This window comes from Argopecten irradians, chromosome 12, assembly GCF_041381155.1.
Source record: "Argopecten irradians isolate NY chromosome 12, Ai_NY, whole genome shotgun sequence".
In the NCBI taxonomy this organism is placed as follows: Eukaryota; Metazoa; Mollusca; class Bivalvia; order Pectinida; family Pectinidae; genus Argopecten; species Argopecten irradians.
The window spans coordinates 20,433,652-20,461,612 of NC_091145.1; the positions used below are offsets into that span (position 1 = coordinate 20,433,652).

Genomic DNA, 27,961 nt, shown 5'->3' on the forward strand with positions numbered 1-27,961 from the left:
CACTGTGTAACCTCTATAAATATCGTTGTACGAACGATGTTTAAAAATACTAGTAGTACAGTGCATATGCAAATTGAAATGTGATTGACACTGATGTCTCTAGTGTAGCGATCTCGATTGGATAAATGCGCTCGAACACCCTTTAAAAGGAAAATTCTGACAAACGTCTCGCCAATAAGCCGAATGGATCCAAACATGTCATACGTCATCTTTGTTTTCATAATAGGTTTGTTTGTTGTTTCTTTAACGTGGAAACATCTGTGCTTCAATTTGGCCATTGTTGAATGGAAGGTATGCGCTTCTGTTTCTATTATCATGATAAGTTTTAAGTTACTTTACATTGCAGGACTCAGTTGGGGGAATGCTGACCCTTGTACGGAAAATTCAGAGTTACCGTATGCAGACCTTAGGTTGGTCAATAACATGTACGACTTTGATGATGTTGCTGTAGACGATCGATTCCTGGATCCGGGCTGGTACCGTGTCAAAAATGAGGATATGCCAATGACAATGCCGGCATTCCTATCATGTGGAACCAAGTTTCCGATATGGTTGAACGGTAGGAATTAAATTTTCTTAAATAACTTATCCCAAATCAGTAAATTGCATGTGCAAACAACATAACGGAACCCACGATATTCAATAAAACATCATTCACAAAAATTGTGATTACTATAAATCAAAATCAGATGGATCGTTGGGAGAAAGTCATGTGATCATCATTTTATTACGAATCAACAGATGAAATAGTAAAATCAAAATTCACTTCCGGTTATAACCTCAAGAAATGACGGCCATTTTGAAAAAAAGGCTGACATATCTTAAATATGATGAAAGTCTTGCTTAAATTCGACTTGTAATAGCAAGTTGGTGGATTCACTGTGTCAAAGGGCATGATAATGTTGCCAAAAACAACTGACGCTCCCTTTGGTCATTATTTTAATCAAGAAAATTCTGCCAGCAGTCCAGTTCATTGTGTTTGTAATTACCAAATGAACTGGCATGTCACGGGGCATTGGATATTTTGTAGTCATAATGATTAACCTAAAATAGATCATATTTCTCGGGGGCATAGACTGTCAATATTTACTAGCTGATTATTTGTTCATATGTACTTACTTATCAATTAAAGGATTGTTAGATTGCATTTATTTGATATATAAATGCAATCTGGGTGGCAGATAAATAGAATAGCGCCCGTAAGGGGGGCAATCTAACAATCCTTTAATTGTTATATCTACATTTTATTTTCTAGTTCAAAGTAAAACATACTTTAGATGCAAGAGAACATTTGAATTTCCAGCTTCAGACATTTAACCTCATCAGCCAAGTTCAATGTAATAAAAAATAGTCCCTATTAATAATTGAAAAGATAATAAAATTTAATAGCTTTTCAATTTACTTTCATTTATCCAGACATTTAAAAGATATTTTTATAAGTTTCATAACCATACTGGTTCATTCAACCACAATGTTAATTTTCTCGCGGGGACTAACATGGTGTCAGTAAACAAGACTCACATCCATTTATGTAGATATTACTACATCAAATCTAGGCTGCATTTATTCGCTCATAATGCAGATCACGATTATCATTAGAATGATGGGAGTCGCAGTGACAAAATATAAATATAGGTTTATGATTTACGCATAAAGAGACTGGTTTCATAATTCCAAATGCATTCCTATTACACACTTCTATAGAAATTGCATTTTATTAAGCGATATATGTAGAAGTTTCACGGGCAAACAAAGGTTTAAATACCACTCAGTAAAATGCAATATATTTTGTAGTATACCGAAAAAAACACCAAAACATTAATTTTCGTCTGCTTTCCGTACACAAACAAATCTTCCAGTCACGTTTTCAACATTAGTACTGATACGGTATAGTCCTCTAACTATTACAGGAAGTTTCGAAAACATTTTTGTTTATGATTGTTTAGTGTTCATCTTCCCATATTTAATTATTTTGTCATCGGTGGCAACGTACATCAGAACATAACAATTATAGCATACATTCTGTTTAAATAAAAAGCGTTATGGTCATAAAACACGGAGATACATTGCAGCCTGTGCTTTAGTATGCTAGACAATTATCAGATCTAAGCAAGCGTGTTTGGAATGGTTGGATTGTCAAACCGGCCCTTGCAAGTAGCAAAGAGGAGTTTGTTTTTAATATTCATATTTAAGTTGTGGCATTCCTAATGGGTGAGGATTCATAATTGTTAAATGATTAAATTATAACCCCATGGAGTCTGAGGTAGCCACTTTAATTTTTATGCCTATTAATAAGGATATAATTTAACCCTTTAACTCTCTCCCTTTACATTTCTACGCATGTCGGTGTTGGAAAAAATCATGATTATTCAAGCCTTGAAGACACTTTATATGCTATACAAATTGGTATGTCGTTTCTTTAGCAAATGTCAAAAAGAATCCCTAATGTGAATATAAATTACAAGAAATGTTTGTTCAAAGAATTCCAACCTGAAGAATGCAGCGTTTGGGCTATGAAGTTCGCAAAGGAATATTAATTCGGTGTTTCTAAAAATGGACACACCGAGTCAATATACTATATATTGAACATCAAGTGACCATGTATTAACCAATGAAAATAGTGGAATATCAGAGCATATTTAATATATTATAATGTTCTACAAAAAAATCTACAATGTCCGTCATCATTATGGACCCTTATCTCTGCACATTATTGATAATCAACCTGCATTAAACATTTTTGCTTTACCTGTTAAAAAAATTAAAATTATGTAATGCAACCCTTTATACATAATTGAGATAACTCACCTTGAAATGTCCTAACTCTCTTTGAAATGTTTTGTACACATACTAGTCTTTATATTTTGTTTATTAGATGGAAACTAAAAATACGGCTATCACGCTAATGTTATCTATGTAACTTTGCCTCCTGTCATACAGAAATGAGATTAATAACCTGACAAATAATAGATAATTATAGTGACACTAGGCGAGTGTTATATAGTGTACTGCACATTTTTTTTTAAAAGGTGTAATGTCTGAAATATCTTTTGTTTGAATTCAAGAAATGCATCAACATCTCATGTCAGATTTTGTTCTGAAATGGAATACAGCAAGTATAATAATTAAAAAATAGATACACACTACACTAAAATGTGTATCAAACAAATACAAACACGCAAATATCAATTTGCCGTCTAGCCCGCCGTGTGAATAGCGGTCGGCGTTTAATATCAAAAACATGAATAGTCAATATAAAAGTCAGATAAAAAAACAATCTTTCAGACTACTTTGATAAGCATCAATTACCCATATGTAGTTTTAATAATTAATATGCTCATATGAAAATTACTGTATCCTCAAGAAGATCAGAGTATATCCCCGTCACAGAGATCACCTGCTCGCTCAGGAAAAACCGGAGAAATTTCCGGAAACCTGCGTCCTACATGTAATGGCACGGGAGAGTTCAGACTAACTACTTCCCACTGCAAGTTATCCTCAGGGGTAACATTGGACCTATGTTACATACTCCTTTACAATATCAACACTGACCGTTCGAAACTATAAAAATAGGTACAGACAAAAATAGTATGACCGCTCTGTATGGGACGACGGCTAGAAATGACCCAACTCGCATTCACTGCGTGACACGTAAGCGCACCGCACGTGCTACCCTAGCTATACGTGCCGGACCAGATAAATTATTCCCGCTATACTAGCGAAACGCGGGAATATTTTAGTCTTCTCTACACTAAAATGTGTATCAAACAAATACAAAACGCAAATATCAATTTGCCGTCTAGCCCGCCGTGTGAATAGAATTACAAAGAAAGGGTTTTTCTTGTATTGAAATTTAATAAAAATGACTCCTTATTACAAACCTAAGTTCTGATTTACTTCTAGAATTTTGGTTAAAGAATCTGCTACATAACAATCTTTGCTTTATTTGCTCCTCCAGCGACCGTGTCGTTTGAAACAACGTTCATTAACATTGTTATTAGCTGCTACTGTAGCGCCTCCCGCCCGGAGAGAGTGTAAACCAAAATCTTTCCCGTCCGAAACTGATTTTAATCTCTTGATAATAGCTTCCCTTGCTCCTGTATAACTGATGGGTTTATTTCTATGAAATAGCTTGCAGGTGGACCCAGACCTATATACCTGTTTAAACAAATAATCGTCTGACTTAAGATCGATCTCAGTCACCTTTAAATATCTCTTTAACATGTTATAGGGACAGGCTAATGTACTGCCTTTGCTAATAAAAACCTTATTGCCTTGATGGTACTGATCTGTCTTGCTTTTCTTTATAATGAGATAGAAATAGTCTTCGAACAACTTAACATCTATCTGAGCAACATAGACCACTGAGTTCGTTAAAACGCAGACATCCAGAAAAACAAATAAGTATCATTGTCAAATCTCTAACTATTAACAAGTCCTCTGTCTGAGAAAACATAGAACACAATGAAATTAAAATGTCACTTGTGACCGGGGCCTTCTTGCACACCGGCTTTTTGGCGACGCGCTTTGATGCCTCCACCAGAGAGATGACGAAAGTGTTCATAGTAGGATCGGTATGTCCACTAACATTATGAGCCCATTTGATGGCATACATGGCTGTATTCAAAACAGAATAAGTCGATCCTTTATCAAACAAAATGTTCATATACAGCGCGACATGTAAGGGACTGGCGGGTAGGGCGGAAAATCCGTGTGAAGATATAAAAGTTTCCCATCGCTTGAGAGCACCATAATATTTACAGTTAGTGTTGTCGCTTTTGCTCAGCAAAATACGATCGGCCATACCCGTGGATAGAATGTCCAGAGAAGACCCCGCCTTCACTCCGGAACCTCGGACAGCATTCAGGACGGCCTGACGAAGTCCTAAGCCTAAAACATCAACGCCAGTAAATAAGCACATAGCTTCACACAATGCTAAAATCTATCCTTAGCGCGATCATGGCGAATGCCAATACGGATGACCCAAAACACCCGTTATTACCTCTACCCCTCATCGTAACGTTACTGTTAGATAGCAAACGATGATCTCTCACATACCCCTGAATACCACCCTGTTTACAAGTAATGGGCCAAAATGGCGCTGACTTCCATTCAGGAACTACCAGAGTGCCATACGCGTTTTCGTTCCTCATTTTTTCGATAATCTTACAGACCAACTTAGGACGCGGGACTAACCAATTGTTGTCCGTGCCCCAGAAAACAGAAAAAGCGTCAATTGCCTCTGTACCCGCACACCACCATCTAGAATTGAAACGTAAACACTTACGATTGTAATCTGTCGCAAACCTGTCCACTACGTGTGGACCCCATAAATCTTCACATAATTCAAACACCCAGTGTTGAACCGACCAATCATCACAGTCCATACACCTACTGAGATAATCAGCGGCTCCGTTTACGGACCTAGGTATCCATTGAGCACTGAGACTTACCTGTCTGGATTTGCAAAAACTATTAAGTTCATGTGCAATTTTTTGTAAATTTTCTACCCTGCTGCCTACGTTCACAATAGAACAAACGTTTTTGTTGTCTAGCAGTAACTTTACGTTTTTACCTTTTACCTGATCAACTGTGCAGTATAATAACATTTTTGCAGCCTCGAGCTCCATCCATGTTGAGCTGAGTGACATTTCGTTTTCATTCCACGTACCTACCACATTTGTAGTTTGATTCAATAGATCACTGTTCACCGCCTCCCTATTGGAAGACTTACCTGAAACCTCATCAGCTACAAAATCTACTGTAGGCAGACCTACGTTTGATATACAATCGCCCTTCAGAGGGCTACCTTCACATGAGGACGAGCACCTGCTGTCCAGTAGAGCAGCAGTGACAGGAATGTTACCCGGAAAATCCTAATGCTCGTAAGGGATATCGATACAGGAGGAAACAAAACCTCCAAAACCAACGCCAGAAGCATCGGTGCACACTACAGCGGTGCATGTACGGGTTTCCTTCAGTCTGGAACCCTTCTCATTCAGCTGACGTATATTTAATAACCAAAATTCTATCTCATCTAGAGCTGCCTTTGTAAACATTACACACGCATTCCAGCTCGCTCTGGATAGTAAACAGTTGTACAACTTACGTGTACTCAGTCTGGCCTGACAGCCAATCACAGTCTGCATTGAAATAATCGTACCGACAATACCCGCTATGTACCTGGCACTGAACAATAATTGACCCCTTTGAGAGACAAGTGTCAGCATATGGTCTAACAAAAGCAGCAAGCATTCTAGCCTGCCTTTGGTTACCCTGACCACGCCTTCGTTCATCGACCACGTGTACCCGAGCCACGTGGCGAACTGTGTCGGCTTCCATTGACATTTGTCCTGGGCAATGATGAAACCGTAATCAGCCAATGACTGTTGTACAAGTGTACATACCTGCTGGCCTCGTTGGCCCCGCCTTCTGTCACCTGACCTCCAATACCGTCATCTAAATACATGACTAGTCTGTAACCTTTTGAGCGCACGTGCTTTACAACCTCCCTCAACACTTTTGTAAACACATACCCCGCTGTTGCGATCCCGAAAGGTAGTACGTTGAATACATGATAACACATTTTACCATTGACCACATATGAGAAACCTAAATATGTACGGTGCTCAGGGAAAATTTCTATATGGTGATATGCCGTTTTTATGTCCGAAGTATACAGGTAATCACCAACCTCAAACATGTCTCGAGCTACTTTTACGTCTTCGTATATGAATTTGAATTTATGCAAATACAAATTTATGTGTCTACAATCCAAAACTAGGCGTGGTTTATCAGCCTTGTTGTATGCAACAGTGAGCGGGTTGACAAAATCAGGGGCCGACCCGACTTCCGATATACATTTTAAACGTAACAGCTTTTGTATTTCTGATTGGACGAACTCAGGATTTTCCCTTGCCGATTTATTATTACTTAAATTAGCAACTGGTGGGATGTCTCGAAAGGAGATTCTATAACCCTCGCTAATAATAGTCAGGACTGCGATGCACGTACCTTGTTCTGCCCAATGATTGAACTTCAATTTCATTAAATTTCAGCCTGCTAACGGGCGAACAAATCGCTTCCTTTGCGGAATCATTATTGACAACATTTTCGGTAATACTCGCCTCGATTTGTGTGCTAGACACCTTTTCACTAGAGCATACAGACTCACTATAGACATGCACAGAATTGCAAAAAATACTTATCTTACTGACACCCGAGGATGACGATGTCTTGGGGATAGCTGGACACTCCATCCGCCAATGCCCCGGCTTGCCTCATGCAAAACACATCCCTGGTCTCTGAGGCCTCGTCGACACGCCCTTGTAATTATCCTGTCCAATGGTAGGAATGCTCCGCGTGTCGTCGTACGGCGTGTATTTGCTCCTCCCACGTCCGGGTTTAGACTTGTTAGTTTTTATTTTTTTGTTTGCCCTTGCTCTGGCCCTGTCCATCTTCTTTTCGTCGTCTGAATCGCAGGCAATGGGATTGGCAACATATTCCTCAACTGCCTTCCAACCGGCTTCAGACGTGTCTGCTAACTTTGCTAATTTTTGACGATAATTGATTAAGTCAATACCCTCGGCTATTTTGGATTTCGATGAAGAGGGTTCTGTATCGGCCAACTGGTTTGCTTCCACTAACTTAGACTTCAGTTTTTTATTAAATTTGTGTTGATCCTCATAACTCTTTTTTGTAAATTTGTGAGGCTCGGCGCACAAAATGTTTTGTTGTAAACGGCACAATTGAGCTTCAGAACTGTCACAAAGTCTACTTTCCAAAGTACCAAGTCGAGCAGACATTAACTGATCCAACTGAGATAGAATCTGGCTCTGAGACGACTCTACGGCCGATTTTACTTGGTTTGAAATACACATTTCAACTTCAGGATCCATGACGGCTAGCTAAATAGTATGACCGCTCTGTATGGGACGACGGCTAGAAATGACCAATTTGCATTCACTGCGTGACACGTTAGCGCACCGCACGTGCTACCCTAGCTACACTATACGTGCCGGACCAGACAAATTATTCCCGATATACTAGCGAAACACGGGAATATTTTAGTACTTGCACCATATGCATAAATTCTGTTGGAATCGTGCATTATGGACCTCAATAAAGGCAGACGTTCCTGCATTACCATTTTAGCATTGATGTTACTATTTTTTAATTTCATCGGGGCATGAAAGAATTTTTGTATGTAAACTGTGTGAATCTGAGTAGCGGATTCTCACAAAGTTTGCGAACAAAATTTATTTCATAACCCAATGAAATTAAAAAATAGCGACATCAATACTTATAATTAATTCCTAGACTACTTGATAAAATAGTTTTTCCATGAGATTGTTTCCAAATCAATACACAACGGTAATGTTTCTATTGTGTCGGGTTTCCGCGTCATCATTCTCGGATTTGCTTTTCATATTAGTATGAAAAATATGAATCGGCCAATCAGAAAGCCAGATTAAGTGTGAAAACAAACAAAACTTAGTAATATAATTATATATTTTTAATCATTGTCAACTATTATGTTTTCTCTTAATCATATCATTGAAATACACTATATCCTTTTTTTATCGTGTGTGCAATGTGTTACAATCAAGGAACAATACCACCTGTATCGTCGAATGAAGTTACTAGGACAGCATGCCTTGCCATTGGAAAATTAGGATGCAGGATAGAGTATGACATAAAGATTAAGAACTGTGGAACCTACCGTGTGTACTACCTTATACCTACTACCGGGTCCGAAGAAGGGTACTGCTTCGGTGAGTAGTTTTAAACATGGTTGGTCATGATGGCCTATACAAGTCATCGTTCACCGTCCATTGTCTTGCGCCACGCGCCATCCACCGTCCGTAAACTTTTCTTTCAATAACTCATAGGCCGCCCCTGGTACTAATATTGGGTCTGTAGCATGCTGGAATGGAGGGCTAGCAAGTAAGATTTTTTTAAATGACTGGCATTCAAGGCATCAGGGGTCAAATAGGCTATTTAGCGTCTTCTTGTCAATAACTAAGTAGATTAGACGTATTGTATTGATTCCGATATATATTGGAATAAAGGGCCTTCTCAATTTTTTCAAATTAATAGCCTAAATGTCACATTGGTCATCTAGGCTGAAATCTAAAACTATTTCTTGTTAATGGTTAGGAGGTCTAGATACATGTAATTTGGCCTGTAGTATGCTGGGATGAAGGGCTACCAAGTATGTTCAAATAAATGACCTTAACCTTGAGAAAAAGTAGATCGGGTCAAAATTTAAAATCTCGACCAATCAATAGACCATAAAATGTTATTCTACTTGTGTAGGTGAATATCAAAATATTTATCCAACAACCAACACATTTATACAATGACCTTAGCGTGGAATAACACGATGTATTATGGTAGAAACTGTATATCTAGATATTTTACAATTGTCGTAAAGTGCTTCATTTATAGGTTTTGAAAAGAGTATAACTTTTTAAAACCAAGCAATAATGTGGTCAACACAATATCTAATGCAAAATCTAATACAAGGTTTAGGCTATGTTCCCGACGGCTGCGGCAGCCCCGTTTGCCCGAAACGTACAATATAGCGGGCGTTGGAATTTCGTCCATTTTCCCAAAGACTCAAAGTTAAGCTGTGTCTTGCGAGCTTTACCACGGTCTTTTAGAGACCGCAGAACCAAATGATTTCGCTATATACGATATATTAACGTTTGCCACTGTCTAGGTTAAATGGAGTTTTCAAGTCTGGTCACCTGTCACTAATTTTGAAGAATGGCATCTCGCATACATGTGAATAAAAAGAAATTAAGATATACCATCTTGCTAAACTTGTATCTGAGGGGTGCCATCTTATGTTGAATTCCGCACCAAAAATTGACCAAGATATTCATGAAATTCCAATATTGATTACTTGCCCTTGTCAGACACACACTCGAAAGAATTTTAAAATTTCTTTATACATTTTACGTCTACATGTATTGCCCAACCCACACATTAAACATTTGAAACTGATGCGTCCTGAATATCCAATCAGCAGGCTCCGAAACATTCGCATCTCTATGAAATCTTGTGCCCAAAAGGGCATTTCCAGGAATTTATTTTTGGTTTGATTCTGCGGTCCCTATACGGATTACGATGGGCCGTAGAGATGGGGAAAGGGCTGTAACCGGCTGTTAAAGGTGTACTACCGGTCGTATACCACTGCGTTCTCTCTAGGCCCGATACACCCTGATAAGGTCCCATAAGTTCAGAACGTTTTGCTCACACGTTTTTTCACGGTCTACCAAAGCTTACGACGGGTGGAAGTCCGATGTAAGGTAGGGCAGCTTTGAAACAGATATGTGCCCGGAACATGATATAGAGTAATGATATGATAAGAAATGAAAAAAAAAAGTTGGGCGAAAACTGTATTTCAAAATTATTAAATGACAACAAAGTAGATGACATTTTGATAAACTCTTAATTGTATACTAAAACAACTTTGATGTACAGGAGGCAACATCATCGCAGCAAGTACCGAACCAGTTTTGATTCTACTATTCGACATGGGTAGTTCATAATGTTGTCGTTAATTGAAGAATGCCAGCAGTAACTCACAGACGAATAAATGAAATAAAAAGTTCCAAAATTTTGATAAGACTATTAAGTGTTTCCACCCGAATCAGATTTGTATGTGGTCGATCTAACCTAAAGTTCTGCTTTTGCAATAATATTTGTGGCACAATGTGATGAATTGTTTGAAGAATAACTCTAATCATGTTTTTTTTCTATCCATCATACTAATATTTCCACAGATTGAATAATTCCAATATGTACCAGGACAGACATAGATATCAGAATCAGAACAAAATAAGACCGTAGAAGAACTCAACACGTCGTAGCTCATCAGGCTTGCAAGAACGCAACAAAACGGCAACACACTTGCCGTGAAAACATTGACAACGATGGGCAAAACGTTATAAAACTCGTCACCGGTTGCCGGGGAACATACACACTACCCGTTCCACTACAGATCGTCTTTAGTTCTGTTACGGCCTGTTAGTACATGTACTATACAGTTTTGTTGAGTCATGCCCGTTTTACTAGGTCCTATTTTATTCACAATCTGTACCGTAACTGCCGTGACAAATTTCGTAACAGTTTAAAAATCTGACACAGCATCCCCTGCAATCACGGTCGCTCACGTTTATCTAGTATTACGTCCTACATGTACTACGTCGTCTCATGTTGTCTCCCATTTTGTAAACGGTGGTCTGAAAGCGGGAATAATATTGTAAACCTAGCAATAAGTATAGATGTAGCTAGCTCTTGTCAAATTACACATTTTTTGTTTCATTATTTCAGGGATAGGCGAATCAGGTAAGATACCTATGTTCTCTACAGACTTAAAACCCGTTACTAACTTTATTATTATTTATTATTGGTGACTTTGTATGTTATCGTTAAATGACTGAATAATCATACAAACTTACAAATAAGTAAATAAAGAAATAAATATAATAAAAAAATCAAATAAAAAAGACTCAACAAATATTTATATAAAGCAATCTTTTTATATATCACTAACATTTAATCCTACAGGTACCAAGCCGCCGAGCATACCATCTAAACCAGAAGTCATAGTTAATACTACTTTGGTTGGAGCAATAAACCATGCTTTCAAATCAAGATGCAAATTTGACGAAATCCCAGGAAAAGATAATTTGTATTATCAGGTAACCTGGTATATTGAAGGGACGTACCTTACCACGTTGGCACCAGAACTGTATAATAGCCTTACCCACATCATCTTGGATAAAAACAATCTGAAGTCATTAGGAAGAATGGTGTGTAATAATTAATTGTAACGTACATTTGTATTTCTTTCACAATTCACTTATTTTTCACCAGTTTTAGTCCTGAGAGATGTCTTTGTCAACCCCTAGGTTATGATAGATTGCACGCGCTAACCTTTTGAACCTAAAGACAATTGCGTGACGCCATGCCTTCATGCGGTGTAAACGTGGCGTGCATTTTGATAATGTCATCAATATTGACGTGCAGTCGACAGAACGATATCCATGTCGCGATGAAAATGCTTATTTTTTGGCTAATGTCTTTTTTTTGTTATGATTCCCTACCTAGAGGCTGTGACAACGAAATCCCAACCCTCGGGGGAATTCCTGAATGTCCAACCCTCGGCAAGCCTCTTTGTCAAATTATGAATTTTGTTTTGAAATGCATTTTAAAGTGAATCTCATTCGTGCAAATATTCATGACAGCGAATGCTTAGCTCAAAACATTGACTACTGAGTTATCACCTTATCGAATGCACTCTTTTTTTCTATTTAATATGTTTTTGTTTATATTGCTAATGGTTTATTGTAGGTTTCCTGCTCTGTAAGGGCTAGGAAGACTCCTAAAGGACCACCGGGATTATCGGTAAAAAGTACCGACCGATATTTCGGGATAGAAGTAAGTTCTTACAGTTTTATTCTATCAATTTGCATGAAACATATATGTACATAATGTAGGCCTACTAATGTATTCATTTTTGACACAAATATATTCCAGTTATGTTCAATATCTTCCGATTCTGGTAGTTCATCTTCCCAATTAATTTTCTCGATTTCTTGGTTGATTTTTGGAAAATCTGCTTTTTCATAAGCTTTCCGATGTTTTATATACCCATATGTCTTAGTGTAGCATTGAAAGTCAAAGACAATAAAACTGTGGTCACTTTTACCCAGGAGAATTTGGATTTCAAGGTCTCTAATCATGTCCTCTTCATTTGTTATTACCAAATCTAGTACGTTCGGATTGTCTGCTGCTCCTCTCTATCTAGTAGGCTTGTTGATGTGCTTCCATAAGTTGTTTTCTTGGAGGCATTCTATAAACCTGTATTCTCTAGAATTTGTGTTATCCCTCTTGTATTGCAGTTGATCCCGCCTATAGCCGATCTCCCATCAGTAGGTAATGTGAAAACTTCATATTACTTACCTCTGTAATGAGTTTCACAGATTTTCGTTATTTATGTCTATACCAGTGTCATTAGGTGACCTGTATTTGAGTCCAATGAGCAGCTCATTCTTACCATTTGCTTGTACCTTCACAAATATGTGTTCCTGAAATTTGGTGTTTGTATACACTTCTGATACCGAAAGTGAACTGTGGACATACATGTAACTCTTCCCGTGTCATTGTCAAGATTTTTTGTAAACATATTGTATTTTGAACCGCTGCCAATATTAAACTCGGCCTGATTCATTTTGTTTCTGTAGTTTTTTTACTTGACTTCTGTAATTCCAATAATGTGTGGTTCTATATTCCTAGTTCGGACTTCAAACTCCTCCATTTTATTTTTAAACTGGTATAGCAGCATTTAAGTTTGTTTTGGTTCTACCCGAATTTCTTGTTTAGACACTTTTTGGGACTTTGGTTATTCTCCTTGCCCAGGTGGTCCTCTTACTCTGTACACATATTCCCCCGATTGGTTCTGTTGATGTTTTGCTTTGGCTTCATCCCACAACCTTTTTCTCTTGTTTCCTTTCTGCTTTTGTCAGATCATTACTGATTCACACATTTTCATACTTTTCAGTTTTCTTTGCTTCTCCTATGTTTTTGAAGAGTTCTTTCTTGATCTCACCGTTTTCTAGGGTTACTAACATGGGCCTAGGTTTCTTTTTCCCTTCATCAGTATCCCGCTGTTGCTTATAATTATCATACTTTCCTAGTCTAGTTACTTTCACAATTTTTCCATCTTCTTGGTTGATCTTGCATTCAAGAAGAAGTTGTTTGATAAACTTCTGGTCATGGTCCTGGCGATATTCTCTGTTCTCTGAATTACATTCCTCTACTTGAAACATAATCAGTTATTTTCGCGTTTTTTTCTTTCATTAATTTCCGTGATAATGTTATTAGTGGCGACTGCTTTTGTGTCATCCTGGGGTGTTTTTTCTTGCCCGTCATTGGTTGCTGTAGCCTGACTGTTCTGTGCTCCAAGTTCCTCTTTGATTATTTCTCTTACTCTTGTTTCGCTGCACTTTTTAGGGATCTCATTTTCTAACTGTGTGATTCTGTTTTGATACTTTTGCATGATTTCCTGACATCTTTTTTTCGATTTTCATGTCCGTTATTATGTTCCTTTCCACGATTTTCTTGCATGGTGTGCAAAACCACATAGATTCAGACTTTTCTAGCATGCTGTACTCCTCCACACTCTTATTTAAACATTTTATACAATGATGTTCTTTGCATCGTTGGCACTCGAGGACTTTGTCGTTTGGGTCAGTGAAATTCACTTTACATGTTGTGCATGTCCATGCATCATTTTCCTCATCACTGCTATACGGCGACGCAAAGTTGATTTCTGATGGTGATTAGGTCCTAGAGTTGCTTCTTGACGCTGATTTGGAGCTCGGGGGCGCCCGGACCGTTTGTGTCCTGCTTTCGTCGGTTGGGCCCCGTCATCTCGAAGATGGAATTCTGGTAAAATCTCCTTTACAATCGATGGAAACTAATGTATAAGTGTGAAAACTGTACTTACATACGTATTTGTTATTATTTAGCAACAACAATCTGGATTTATACTTGTTACGACTTTTTTTCCTTTGAAGTTAGCCAGAGCTTCTAAAAACTCATGAAAGCAACGTTCTAGTGAAGAGTGATTAGAGTGACTTCCCCTGCAATGTCATTCAATCGGTCTAGTCAGAGGTATTCCGATACGTTTTAATATTCAAATTTTCCGCAAAAACAAACGTATCGGAATATCTCTGACTAAACCGATTGAATTACACTGCAGGGGAAGTCACTCTAATCGCTCTTTACTATAGCCGTTGCTTTCAATGTCACAAGTCAGAGAGCGCCGCTAATTTTGGATTAAAATATTGCGTTCGACTATATAGACATCGTTTATATGCTTTTGCATATGACTCTAGCAAAAAAGGTATACTATTGTGAAAAAAATAACTTTAATCGAGGTGGGGGTAAAAATTCCAATATGGCGACTTTCGTCCCTTTCTCTGTTTTATAGTAAATATCCTGATTTTTTTAATAATTTTTCAAATCTCGTATTTTCTGAAAAAATAACATGACTGTCATATATACTCATCTGTCCATCCACCAGATACACAAAAAAAATGTATGACAACATCCATTTTCATTGAGTTGGCCCCCTGTGCTTTGCCGGTGAAACCGGAGGGGACGATAGTATTTGTTCCCGTCTGTCTGTCTGTCTGACGCTGACTGTCCGGATTGGGTTTCCAAACTATAACTTGAGACTAAATTGACGGATTTTGATCAAACTATAAACCTATAAACAAGGTACCTTGCTCTGTTGTAGGTAATGACGCCATACATACATATAGGAAGAGGCAGCAATGGTACAATACGTCTTCGACCAACAGTCCCGATAGGATGCTACGGAAATAACTGCAAATTAAACGTTGCAATATACACGGAAACCGATACACATGGTACTTTAACATACAAACAATCTTCTTGTGCTGCGACAATCAACACTACAGATTGGGAAAAAGAAATTGAGATAACTGTATATGCAAATGACAAGGATCGACATGACGTAATGGATACTGTGTTTGATGTTGCTTTACGCACGGATCGTTACGAATTCCATGAGATCTGGGCATTTTATGCCCTGCCGTTAGTGAAGGTACATGCTAGCTTATAAGTTACAATAATGTATTACATCTTGTTACTTTATTTTTTTTCTAACAATGTTTGATGTTTTACTTATTCCTTAATTAACGAAAAAGAAGTAATAATTTCTAATTATTATATAATGTATGTATTTCAGGTGAGGGTAAATGACACATTTGGCTTAGACAACGGCGCTTGCCAGGCGAATAATGACCCACATATGGTAACGTTTGATCAAAGGTACATATTGACATCCTAGAAACTACTAGCACCAAGCTACTATATTTTCTTTTCCACTTAGAAACTATTGTTATACATTGATTTTTCAAACAAAATATTGAATTAGACATTACATTGAGTCTGTTATGGACATCAGAATATGCATATTTAAGATATTTGCTCCAGATTATTTATTAACATACATATTCTGTATTATATCATTAAACATATTGGTCACGCAAATATTGCTCAAATTAAACAAAAGGATTAAACATGCTTACAGTGAGTGTTGCAAGCAACACAAGTCCCGTGCCGTCAATTGAATTTTCTAATCTTTGGCAAGTTATTATTATTCCTTAGTTATGCTATCATTGTATGAAATTTGAACAAATTCTATTGCTGTGTTCTCAAGTTATCGTCCAGAAACTAAAAGGAGGAATGGACCTTCGTTTGGCCATGACCAATAAGCATTTTATCTTGTTTACGGATACCCTTGGGTTAGGACATTATGATATGACATATGATTAAGGACAGGTCGGAGTCCCTTTTTAGTCATGGGAGGGTTAAACAGGGGGGTTATTTTCTATTCAGTATTGCTGAAATGAAATAATATTTTTTAATGATTTTTTATGAATTGTTATGCAATGATATGTTAAAAGATGGAAAATATAATTTACTGTCATTTAAACTTTTTTATAAGTGTAATAGTGATATATACATAGTCTTTCTCAACTTGTTTATGATGACTATATTAAAGTTTGTAACAGATGTCACTGGGATATTTAAGGATTAACCTCTTACTTTGTTTAGTTTATGAGATGAAAAACCCAATGGAGCACGAGGTAAATTGTGTTACATTAAAAATTGACTGAAAGGTTATCAATCTGAAGTAAAAAATAAATCCAAATTCGAGAAAAAAATGTATACAATATACTGTATATCTTGTAATTGAATGTTTTTTTGTTATATGAAAACTTGTTCTACATTCTTAATGTAATTCTCTTTGATTTTCTTTTTAAGGCCGTATGACATCCAATTTCCTGGTGATTTCATCATGTATAAGCATATCCACTACCCCATACAGGTTTGATCGAATGACATAATTTAATTGTTAGTTTTTTATGAGTTGTATGTATTAAGCGCAACAGACAAAACCCTAACCATTCAAACAAACAATTTCCAAAGATTAACATTTCCCCCATACCTGTAAGGGTTATCCCGCTGATGCTAGAGAAAAGATTATATGAATTTTTCACTACATTGAAGATATGACAAGAAAATTTCATGCGATGTGTAAGCTTTGTGTAGAGTCGAATCCATTGAAACAAGCGCTTCTTGTTCATGCTATAGTTATTTGGGGACAGAAATATGTACCGAACCTTGTGGGCTTGCTAAACTGGTTTTTTGTATATTTTACATGCATCACAACAATCAATGTGTCAACAGTAATATCTAAGATTAGGCCCGATGCATAGACACTTTGCATCAACTAAGTTATGTTCAAGTTCATCTGAGAAGTGATATATAAGCATATAAAATATCACTAATTTAAACAGGGTCTAAAACCTAAAGACGGACTTCAAGATCAAACAGTTTAAAAACAAAATGTCCGATTACCCACATACGTTGAATTTCTAATCTATAGTTGAAAGGCAAAAGAAACCATATTTCTAAATATTCAGCTTTTACATGATATAAAAGAAAAAAGTTTTGGATTCTATTTCCAGGTCCAATCCAGGTTTAGATCATGCTACGGTAACGGATATCCTTATTGCGTATTTGGAGTGGCTGTTCAAGCAGGAAAAGATCTGTTTGTTATTGACCGAAGTGGAAATAATGCACCTGCATATACTATATGTATGGACTCTACTTTAGATGTTCGGAGAGTCAATCCACTTCAATATCGAGTAAGATTTCTTTTTTTTACCAAAAACTTTTTTTTTATTAATTATTACATGTTGAATATAATAAAGTGTCCCTTCAACAGAAGGCCTCTCATACAGATTTCCATATTTCTATATATTTTCTCTCTCTTTCATCAGTTTTCAATATAATTTTTTTTTAAATATATAAGAATATTATCCTTGATATCACTTTTCTTAAGTTGATTTTTTAATTTTGTGTTTATTTGACCATATAAGCATTATCTTACATTGCTGTCTACAATTACTGCATATATGCTGAATTAAAATTAAAGAACATGTTTATTTAAAGACCTAGTTTTGATATCACCGTCAATTAAAGAGATTCGCTGATAACAAATAGGGGGAGATAATTCCTTCTACAAAGAGAAATATATAAAGGAGACTTGATAATATTACAGGGAAATATTTATTAATTATTGTTCCATATAGTTTCATCATTTTAACAACCATAAGTCATAAGTCGTTTTTACAACTTATACAGTGTAGTTGGAATTATTTTATAGTAGAACATTGATTCAAAATTTGTATTTATTTTGTTCTAGATTACAATATGTAAACTTTTATACACTGTAGATATATACGCCAATCGGATCCAGGGTTGATGTAAATATAGGGAATGTCAGGAGTAAAAGGATAACTGTCCATATCTATCCCTCTGTGAGAGATAAAAACAGCACTCTAGGACTTTGTGGAACATTGACAAATGACTGTCCGGATGATTTCGAGATGAGCGACGGAGACTTGTTTAACAATTCGGAATCGAGAAGGGAATGTGAAAGTGTAAAGGGGACAAAAGGGTATACTTTTCAACCCGACAAGTTTTCCAGATCCTGGCTGTAAGAATTTTATCCGTTAAACCCTTTTATTCTTATGTAAAGCTATGGCTGTTTTAATATTATATGACCACATTATATTGGCTACATAGTTTAGTTTTAACAGCACATTAATTTCTTGATACATTTTATAATTTTGGGTTTACATTATTAACTACCATTTTCGTTTAAACTTGATGCCAAGCTTTGTTAAGTTTTGACAGTCAAAATCTGTTTTTCTCTTTCCGTCTTTATTTTAGTGTTGGGAATATAAACTTGTTTGTTCTGATTTCTTCTATACTTTAGTGTTGGAAATCTGATTACTGGTGATCTCAACCTATTTAATGAATTACTTGATGACGATAAACTACAAGCATGGAATCAAGACTTAAAACGTTGTGAATGCAAGAGCAATAGAACTACTTCTCAACACAATGTTACCTGCTCGTCCAGTATGGTGTCACCAAGTGCCAGAAACGGAAGAGCAGAAAAACAGATTAATCTCACCAAAAGTAACCATTGTAAAAGAAAAATACGCACAAAGCGAAGCATTCAGACAAATAAAAAGCAGCAGGAACACTATTATCGGCGTAGAAAAAAGGTAAAAATAAAATGAGACAAATACATCCCATACGTAAAACTTTATTCAGATTTATTCCAAACCTACCAACAATGATTTAGTTTACAAAACTCAATACTTAAAATTATTGCACTGAACATTTTGGTCAAAATTGGCAGTTACAAAACGCGCCGAGAATATTCAAACATAAAACTTTACAAATTAATTCATAGACGAGAAGGTTACTATGTATTGGAAAGCTCGCTAGATGTCAAGAGAGCAATTTAACAAATGAGAACCACAATCAAACGTTTCACAACAACAACTGCGTGTTCTCGTAAATATTCCAAAACCTGTGGTGTTGTTTTCCTGAAATGTAGGTACATTTTTTCGCATATTTTGTTTGCTTGACTTTGGTTTGGTTTATTTCATTAACGTCCAATTAACAGTCATATATAGATAGCCTTCCTTGTTTGTGGTGTTTGCATGGTTCTTGCATTGAAGTACTTGTTTGTTTGTTTGATTAATTAACGTCCTATTAACAGGTATGGTCATGTAAGGACGGCCTCTCATGTATGCGGTGTGTCGCGTGTATGTTGTGCGAGGTGCGTGTTTTGGGAGACTGCGGTATATTCGTGTTGTGTCTTCTTGTATAGTGGAACTGTTGCCCTTTTTATTGTGCTATATCACTGAAGCAGGCCGCCGAAGACACCAGGCACCCCACCACACCCGGTCACATTATACTGACAACGGGCAAACCAGTCGTACCACTCCCGTTATGCTGAGCGCTAAGCAGGAGCAGAAACTACCACTTTTATAGACTTTGGTGTGTCTCGGCCAGGGGACAGAACCCAAAGCCTTCCTCACAGGGGCGAGCGCTCAACCAAAGGCCAAAAGTGAGGTGGTGTCAAGGGAGACTCTAGGAAGAACAAAGTAATTTATGGAGAAAGAAAAGATAAGATCCTAAATTTAGTCGCCTTTTACGATCATGCAATAGGGGCAGCAGGTACAATTCTTACGCCCTACCTGCAGGGCTCTGCATTGAAGTACATATAAAGTGTTTTTAATATTTATTCATCTCTTTTATCACATGAAATACTCAATATTAATTATACATTTTTTCATGATGTTCTTTTTGTTTACGTGACCCACGACCACACTTTAGTATACACACGCAATATTTTCACGCATGCTGTAGCGACTTGTTTCATACAATTTCAACTTTTTATTTGGGAGGGGGGTTGTTGAGTTAGGTTAAGTGTTGCGTAATTAATGACAAGTTCATAACGTTAAGTCTGTTAGAAAAATAGTATAGCTAAATAGTATTATTTAAATACAAAGAAGTAAGCAGTCTTCACCAGCACTGTTACTTTAAGTATACGTAGGAAGAAATATACATCATATCGTTAAGTAAAAATAACATAATAAACATTAAATAAAACTAAATTAAGTTTGAAAACCTTAATAATAAATTGATGTCTTACGCAGTATTTTGTACCTTGATTTTGTTTTCTTGCTTCAGTCTGTTGCGACAACAATGATACACATGACGGAGGCGGAGGCAGACGCTTACTGTCGGTCATCGCTAGGAAACACCAAGCTGTTCAGTCTTTGTGGGGATGTCCCATATGTTAAAACCGAACATGCGATTCAAGCATGCATCATGGATGTAATGGTATTAAAGAAACTTTGAGAAATATTGCATGTTTGCGTGACAATTGAAATTAACCATTTTAAACAACTTACATACGAATGATTGTGTTATACTAAACCCTTTATACACATATTGGTACAACTTTGACAGGGAATTTAAATCTAACCTACATAGTGTTTATAATACGTTATGTTTAGTAATTAGATAATATTTCCGAAACACGAGTGTCAAAAGAAGACGACATATGACTGGATATCGTGTAGAAAAAAATGAAATGTGCTTTTAATCATGTGACATTTCAAATCCACGTTTGTTTGCTAAAGAATTTTCAGAAATATGCTAAACAGCTACCGTCGCATCAGTAAACAGTGTGTTGCGTGATTGGAGTTCTGGTGTGGTTATGAAAATAATCGTATTGTCTTACTGAATATTTATAGTGTTATCTATGTCAAAGACGTCGGCCTACCCATCATCACTATAAACTGACAAAAACAATGGCAAAGCAGTAATACCACTCCCTCAAAGGGGAGTTATAGACTGGTGCGTCTCGGCGAGGGGTCAAAGCCGCGAGCCTTCCTAATAGGACCGTACGCTTTTTATTCTTCAATGTATAGAGTTTGACAGTAGTCGAGCTGGTATCGCATCTGGTCCCGAGGCCTTGTGGATTTTAATGTCTTGATATAGTCTGAGAACTCCATTTTGAGCGAGGACTAGGCCTCTTATCTGGTATTGATGTAATGTCCTCCTTTAAGTTAGTGAATACTGAGCTGAACTGTTCATTCAGTGTCTCTGCCTTATTATCTACGTCGCTGTAGAGTAACCCACCTACTTTCCTGAGTGGAGCAACGACTTGAGTGTCCTGACACGTTTCCTTCAGATAGGTCCAGAAGCGCTTTAGACTGGACTGCACGTCTCCGGCGATAATCTCATCTAAGAATATGCCATGTGCTTTCATAGTCTCCTTCTGAGCTCGTGATTTCAGGTCTTTATATATTTGCCAGTCCCTTTCCCTGTTGGTGCGTTCGGCCTTGGAGAATGCGCATTGTCGTCTGTGCTATAACCTCTTGATCTCTGTGGTTTTCCATGGGTTTGAATAACGAGACCTGGTAAATTACTTCTTGTATTTTTTCTCGAAATGATTTCAATGACTCTTTGACTGTGATGTGATTTAGTCTGATGTTTGTATTCAGGTCCAATAGCTTCTGTTCTATTGATGCTGTGTCTACCCTGTCCCAAAGGTGTATTTTTCTCTGATTGGATTTGATTTGTTGTGCCGTGAGGGATATTTCTACAAAAACACAATATCATAGTCACTTTTTCCAAGTGGTGGTAAGGATTTACTCTTATTTACTGTTGCAGGGTGGGATGTATGGAGAAGGTCAAGGGTTTCATCCTCTCGGATGGAAAATCAATTACTTGCTCCAGTGTTAGATTATCTTGTAGATTCACAAAGGCTTCATTGACTCTTACTGGTAATGACTTTTCAACCATTCTCTTTGGAGACCATACAATGTCGGGACGGTTAAAATCTCCTCCGAGAAGGAATATGGAGTTTTTATTTGCTGATCGGATGGTCGTGATATCATTAACAAGGTCATTTATTTAGTCTTCGTCTACACTGTTTGGTGGTCAGTATACTGTTGTTATCGTTGCTTCTTACCATTTCGTAGGTTTACCTTGACACTTATACATTCCGAAGATGTTCAAGTGAATGCTAGGGAGCTAACAAGGTTCCAACGTGTTGCTACAATGACTCCCTCATGAGGATCGTCATTTCAATCTCTGCGGTAAACCCCAAAGTCTTTTGTAAAACATTCAGATGAGCACACTTCTGGTGTTCACCATGTCTCTGTACCCATGATAATGTCTGGGCTAGTTGAGTCAATCAATAGTTCAAGATCTGGGACTTTGTTTTTTATACTCTGGAAGTTCATATTCAGTATGTGTAGATTTTTACGTTTACTTAGTTGTTTGGGGGAATGACGCTACTATTGGAGAGCATATGGAATCAATGGATAAGTCTGATGATGTATATATTTCGTTTGTTCATGGTGTTGACAGGTATGAATATGTAGTTGATGCTGAATCAAAATTCATAGTTGTATAGTTGGGAATATCGCAGGTTGTGCAAGTCCATGAGACAGATGTGTTAGAAAGAGTCTCATACATTGATGACGAAATGCCCACACAAGTAGTATGGAACCATGGTCAGGGTTGATCTCGATACCAGCTATAATGAGTAGCATAAATTTTGTTTGAGTGTTCATTGTTGGATTGCGATCTACATTCCTGCTTCCAGTATTAAAGTTACTGCTGATGTTTGAGGCGAATTGGTTGCATACGGTATAAAACCTTGGTTTATCGTAGAAGTGACAAAGTTTTCACTAGTAGAACCATAATTGGTCATCACACATCTGACATTAATGTTAATATCAAGCACTACAAGTAGTGTGTTGATGCTGGATATTTTGAATAGACATAAAAATTTAGAGATATCGTCGCCGAACATGTTGCTTATTTACATCAGTTTCCGGTCCGGAAATGGAAACTCAGCTCATTTCAGTGGAAAAGTTCGTGAATATAGACATATCTTTTCTTAACCAACATCCGGAGCGGATTCTTGTCCTTGGATGTTAAGGAATGAATTATGCAATGGATGGGTCTTACCAATTTCTGTAAAAATTCCAAAATACTTCGATTTTTTGCTGTGTAAAAATGTCTAGCCTTCGCCGACACGCATGCGCATGTTATCAATTATGCTCAATTTAAGACTAAGATTAACACTAAGCGGTTGTGAAAATGGGTCATTAAGAAATACAAGAGGTAACTTATCAGTTTAAGTCGGTTTTTATAATAATGGTATGGACTAACCCAAGCTTCCTACTGACGGGGAAATATGGGAAATAAGCTCAATGAAAGTCAATTCTTATATCATCAAAATTTCGTTTTTATATCCTGTGAATCGTAGCCCTTAAAATTTCAGCAAACATCAAAATCTACTTACGAGCACATGTGTGAACTTAATTGTACATGAAAGAGTTTATTTCCAAATAATAGATTTACAAATCTATCACGGAATATTTTTCTAAGTTACTAAAAAGATTGACAAAAAATTACGTTCAACAATATTTCAATTTCTAATTTTTAATTCTGATTAACGTACTAAAGCTAACAATTTACCATATTTTTTTATTATTTTCCTGAAGCTATCAAACACAACTGATTGGACGGATTCGTCACGTGAAACGCTACAGGATAGATGTCTGTCAGAATTGCAGCTTAACTCGACCCTGGAAAGGATCGGAACGGCTGGTCATCCTTCTATAGCTGCCGCCATTAGGGAGATCGCATGCCCGGGAAATTGTACTAGCTCTGGGATATGTGTAAATGGTGAGATTTTTTATAATATAAAACAAAAAGAAAGAAATAGTGTAGACTTTGACAATATTTTAGTCATGTGCGGTTGTCTGCCAATTTTGTAAATGACGCTTATGATTTTCCACATCAATCATAGTCATTTCTCACTTTTTATTTGTAAATATTTGCTCATACGCACTTGCTATGAATGGTCCCACATGTTTTACAACAATTAAATTATATCATAGAAATAAAATCACACCATTGCAACAAAAAATAAGGAATAGTCAATATTGAAGTGACAATGCCACGTTTTACCTTTTAAAGATGTGAAAAACATTATATAACTATCTAGATGACAGTCTAGATTATAATATACATAACGTTAATATTGCATACATCCCAAAATATTTTGGCATTTTGTTGTAGATCTCCCTCAATAATTACACATAGCTTGAACTAATATTGATTTTTTTTACATTCATCATCGCCAGTAAAAAGCGAGCTTTCACACGTTTCATCTAGGAAGTTATATTATGTCTCATAATTGAGGCTACATCAACTAAACGTTTACAACATACAATTTATTTGATATATAGGGACCTGTGATTGTCAAGGCGGATTCGGAGGTATAGACTGCTCTATAGATCTGAGCATTCCGCCGTATTTTGAAGAACTATTAGACAACGGTATGTGCGACAAACAAGATTGGGAATGCGATGTTGCCATGGTTACAGGAGATGATTTCATTGCTGAGGGCAACCTGAGGTGTAAAATGGAACCATTTTGGGTATGATGTTAAAATGTTGATACACTGATAGTATGATGTTGCATTAAATTTCCCAATATACTTGGATAAAATCTTGTTAATGCATTGACTAAGTACGTTATTCATTTATCAAGTCATTCTTTCCTACACATAGCGTAACTTAACAAGTTGAGGTACTGGTTTGTTACCACGTTTTGAAAAAAATATAAAAATCAACCATAACGTATATCCAGTTCTTTCTTATGTTCATTTTTTAAAGTTCTTTCATTTTGTTAACAATATGTTTTGACTGTTTGCATATACTAGTAGCATACAGCGATACCGCACATTATTTAGCAAACGGTAAATAATTTCTATCTTGTTGATGTTCCAGACTACTCGGCGGGCAAAACGATTTTGATTGGCTAGCCAATCAGTGATCATTACAAGTTTGATAACAAACGTTTGATCGATGTATTGTATTACGAGTAGGCGGAATTTGACAGAATTTTCCCTAAAATATATAATAATTCAGGTTACAACAATGTTTTCTATCGCCATAGAATACGCTATTTATTTAATGATATAATACACGCATGCCCCTTTCACGTAACATGGTTATTTGTAACAGAACATATGTTTCTACAATCTGATTGTAATTAATAGAAGATTAGAAAATTCAAACTTATCGAGTTTTGCCCCGCCCACTTGCAAAGATTCAGGTAATCACTGATTGATCAACCAGTCACACACAAAAAAAAAGATTCCCGCTGAGTGTCTCTGTTTTTGTGCTGGACATCAAAGGGAAAGAATCTATTTATCGTTAGAGATTTTGCTAAATGATTTGCGGTATCACTATCATTATGTTCTTGTTTAGGTCGATATAGATGGTGTTATGTATACTGAGCAAGAAGAAACCGTTCCAGCTGATATTCAGACATTTATGAACCTATTTTGCCCTCTGACCTTGACCCGTCATAAAAGAGATACCTCTGGTCAGTCTGTGGTAACCAACCTTTTCGTAGAAGCCTACAACGTGTCGCTCAGTAACGACGGTATACATTTTGGAGATCTACACACACTCTTTATATACGACTCAAAATGCCAGACTGTTCAGCTATCCGGGGGACAACAAGTATTTCTTCTAAAGGTAACAATTGATATTTTATGTTTTAACATTTCATTGCAGAAGATACCATGGTTAACTTTTAAACCATTTTTCCTATCATTATTGGCCAATTTGATATTTGTTTACTTTTTTCCAACAGGATAATTATTGTTTTATTGATAATACGTGCACAGATGAATACGACATTAATCCTGAAAACGTATGCCAAATGTGTAACCCAGCTGTCTCAAAGTATGATTGGTCAACCAGTAAAACTGTCGCAGGTAAATATATTACAGTTTACGCTTACATGGTAAAATATATATACTATTATACTGCTGTGACACGGACAATATCTAATTGCAATGAAAATGAGTAATTATTTTGATACATATTGAACAGGGAAACAAACACGTTAATAAAATAATGGAAATATATTATTTGTTATGCTGGTTACAACAATGATTACTGTGAACCAACTTTCTTTTTCGTGCAATTTACTTTCGTGATTTTCGCAATCCAAATCAATCCGCGAAAGTTTATCTCCGTGAATTAATATCCACATCATCTCTAATATACTTACAAAATAAACGTTCTGTAACCTTTTATTACGAGTATGAAATATATTTCATATTCAATAACCTGTTTATATCAGAATTAAGTTAGTTATAAGAATACTCCTATAAAAATATGGCAAGATTTTCATTTACCAACATGCAAATAAGCTGGTATGTTTTCATTACCCAAAGTATTATTAGATAATGTAATTGAATGAAAAATATATAGGTAATTGATCCTTCTTTATTGATAAATTAACGGTAAACGAATTTTTAACAACCCATATAACAAATATGTTTAATTAATGAAAAATGACATTTGTGTCACAGAGTGCTCCCCCGTAGCGCCCGGAGATGAGAGCAACAACTATCTGTGGGTGATCGGTCCGGTTGCAGGTAGTTTTGTAGCAGTAGCCGTTATTGGTGCAGTCATATGGCGGATAAAACTTCGCAAGTAAGTTACTCATTTATGTTTATGTACAATTTTTTCCACGTCGGGCAATATGGGTGATGACTTTTATCATATATTCTACAAGTTAATCAGATTTGATTTCAGTATTTTTTTTTTTACTTAGTTCATTTTAATTAATTTTAATTAATAATAAAAAAATAAGACTGATTAGGTCTTGATTATTGGTTCCTTTCATTCTTTTAGGGTGAAGAGAGTTGGTGATTCCACACTGTTTTCCGACAACGCTAGACCTGAGCAACGCACGTAAACATACGCGCACATGGTGGCGATCTACTGACGTCATACGGACAAGGACTTGTACCGATTCCATGCTGAAATATCATGTGAAAAATGTTCAATGATGTCCGCGACTTTACTTGAGATCCGATTTCAAATTTCAATATTCTGTATAACTACAAAAAAATACATATACATTTATTTAATTTGAAAGTTATTGACGATTGGCTATATCATATTACGTTCGTATTTACTATATAAACTAAGCCCACGGAAGTGAAGACTAGAGGGATATGATTCACATCCAAAACTTGACCATTATGACAATACCAATGTCGAAGCGGACACCTTCAGTTGATTACAGTCAAATTGTGCCAGCTTTCTTGACTTAACTTCAAGAACTGTAAACCAACTTTTTTCGTGTGCGTTTTACTTTCGCGCATTTCGCGATCACAGTAAATTCTCGAAAGTTTATTTCCAGGAATGCATATGAACCTCACTTGTGTTGCTATATATATTTAATTTTGTGAAATTCGCGAAAGTAAATTTTCGCAAACATGTTTTGAAATTGGAATCGCCAAATTTAGTAGCCGGAAAAGAAAGTAGAAAGAGCTTAGAATGTTTAAACAAACATTGTAATCGACTGTCAAAATAAAACTAAAAATCAATACGTAGACTAGTGTGTGTTGTTTACTTTA

The 27,961-nt window shown here is 36.5% G+C and overlaps 1 protein-coding gene and 1 pseudogene across 2 annotated transcripts; one reads left to right on the plus strand and one right to left on the minus strand.

The window, feature by feature from the left end:
• Positions 1-189: 189 nt before the first annotated feature.
• Positions 190-27,932, plus strand: LOC138336053 (von Willebrand factor D and EGF domain-containing protein-like). Of its 2 annotated transcripts, XM_069285324.1 has the most exons (19): positions 190-226; positions 347-559; positions 8,610-8,774; positions 11,344-11,358; positions 11,581-11,825; positions 12,367-12,453; positions 15,320-15,649; positions 15,794-15,876; positions 16,876-16,939; positions 17,583-17,762; positions 18,354-18,616; positions 18,899-19,193; positions 20,674-20,826; positions 24,012-24,195; positions 24,762-24,952; positions 25,788-26,060; positions 26,179-26,302; positions 26,906-27,029; positions 27,231-27,932. In XM_069285324.1, exons 1-19 carry the CDS (start codon positions 196-198, stop codon positions 27,292-27,294), a joined length of 3,084 nt encoding a protein of 1,027 aa, XP_069141425.1. In that variant the 5' UTR covers positions 190-195; the 3' UTR covers positions 27,295-27,932. The 2 variants fall into 2 exon arrangements, with proteins under 2 accessions (XP_069141425.1, XP_069141427.1); XM_069285326.1 differs by lacking the exon at positions 8,610-8,774.
• LOC138336055 (uncharacterized) lies at positions 3,588-7,930 on the minus strand (annotated as a pseudogene).
• Positions 27,933-27,961: the final 29 nt, after the last annotated feature.

Excerpts from the sequence above, each read along its gene's own strand:
- LOC138336053 (XM_069285324.1), top strand. The coding sequence starts at position 196 with ATGTCATACGTCATCTTTGTTTTCATAATAG. Across the intron at positions 15,877-16,875 it reads ATGGTAACGTTTGATCAAAG|GCCGTATGACATCCAATTTC; the intron begins GTACATATTGAC and ends TTTCTTTTTAAG. Across the intron at positions 24,953-25,787 it reads GTAAAATGGAACCATTTTGG|GTCGATATAGATGGTGTTAT; the intron begins GTATGATGTTAA and ends GTTCTTGTTTAG.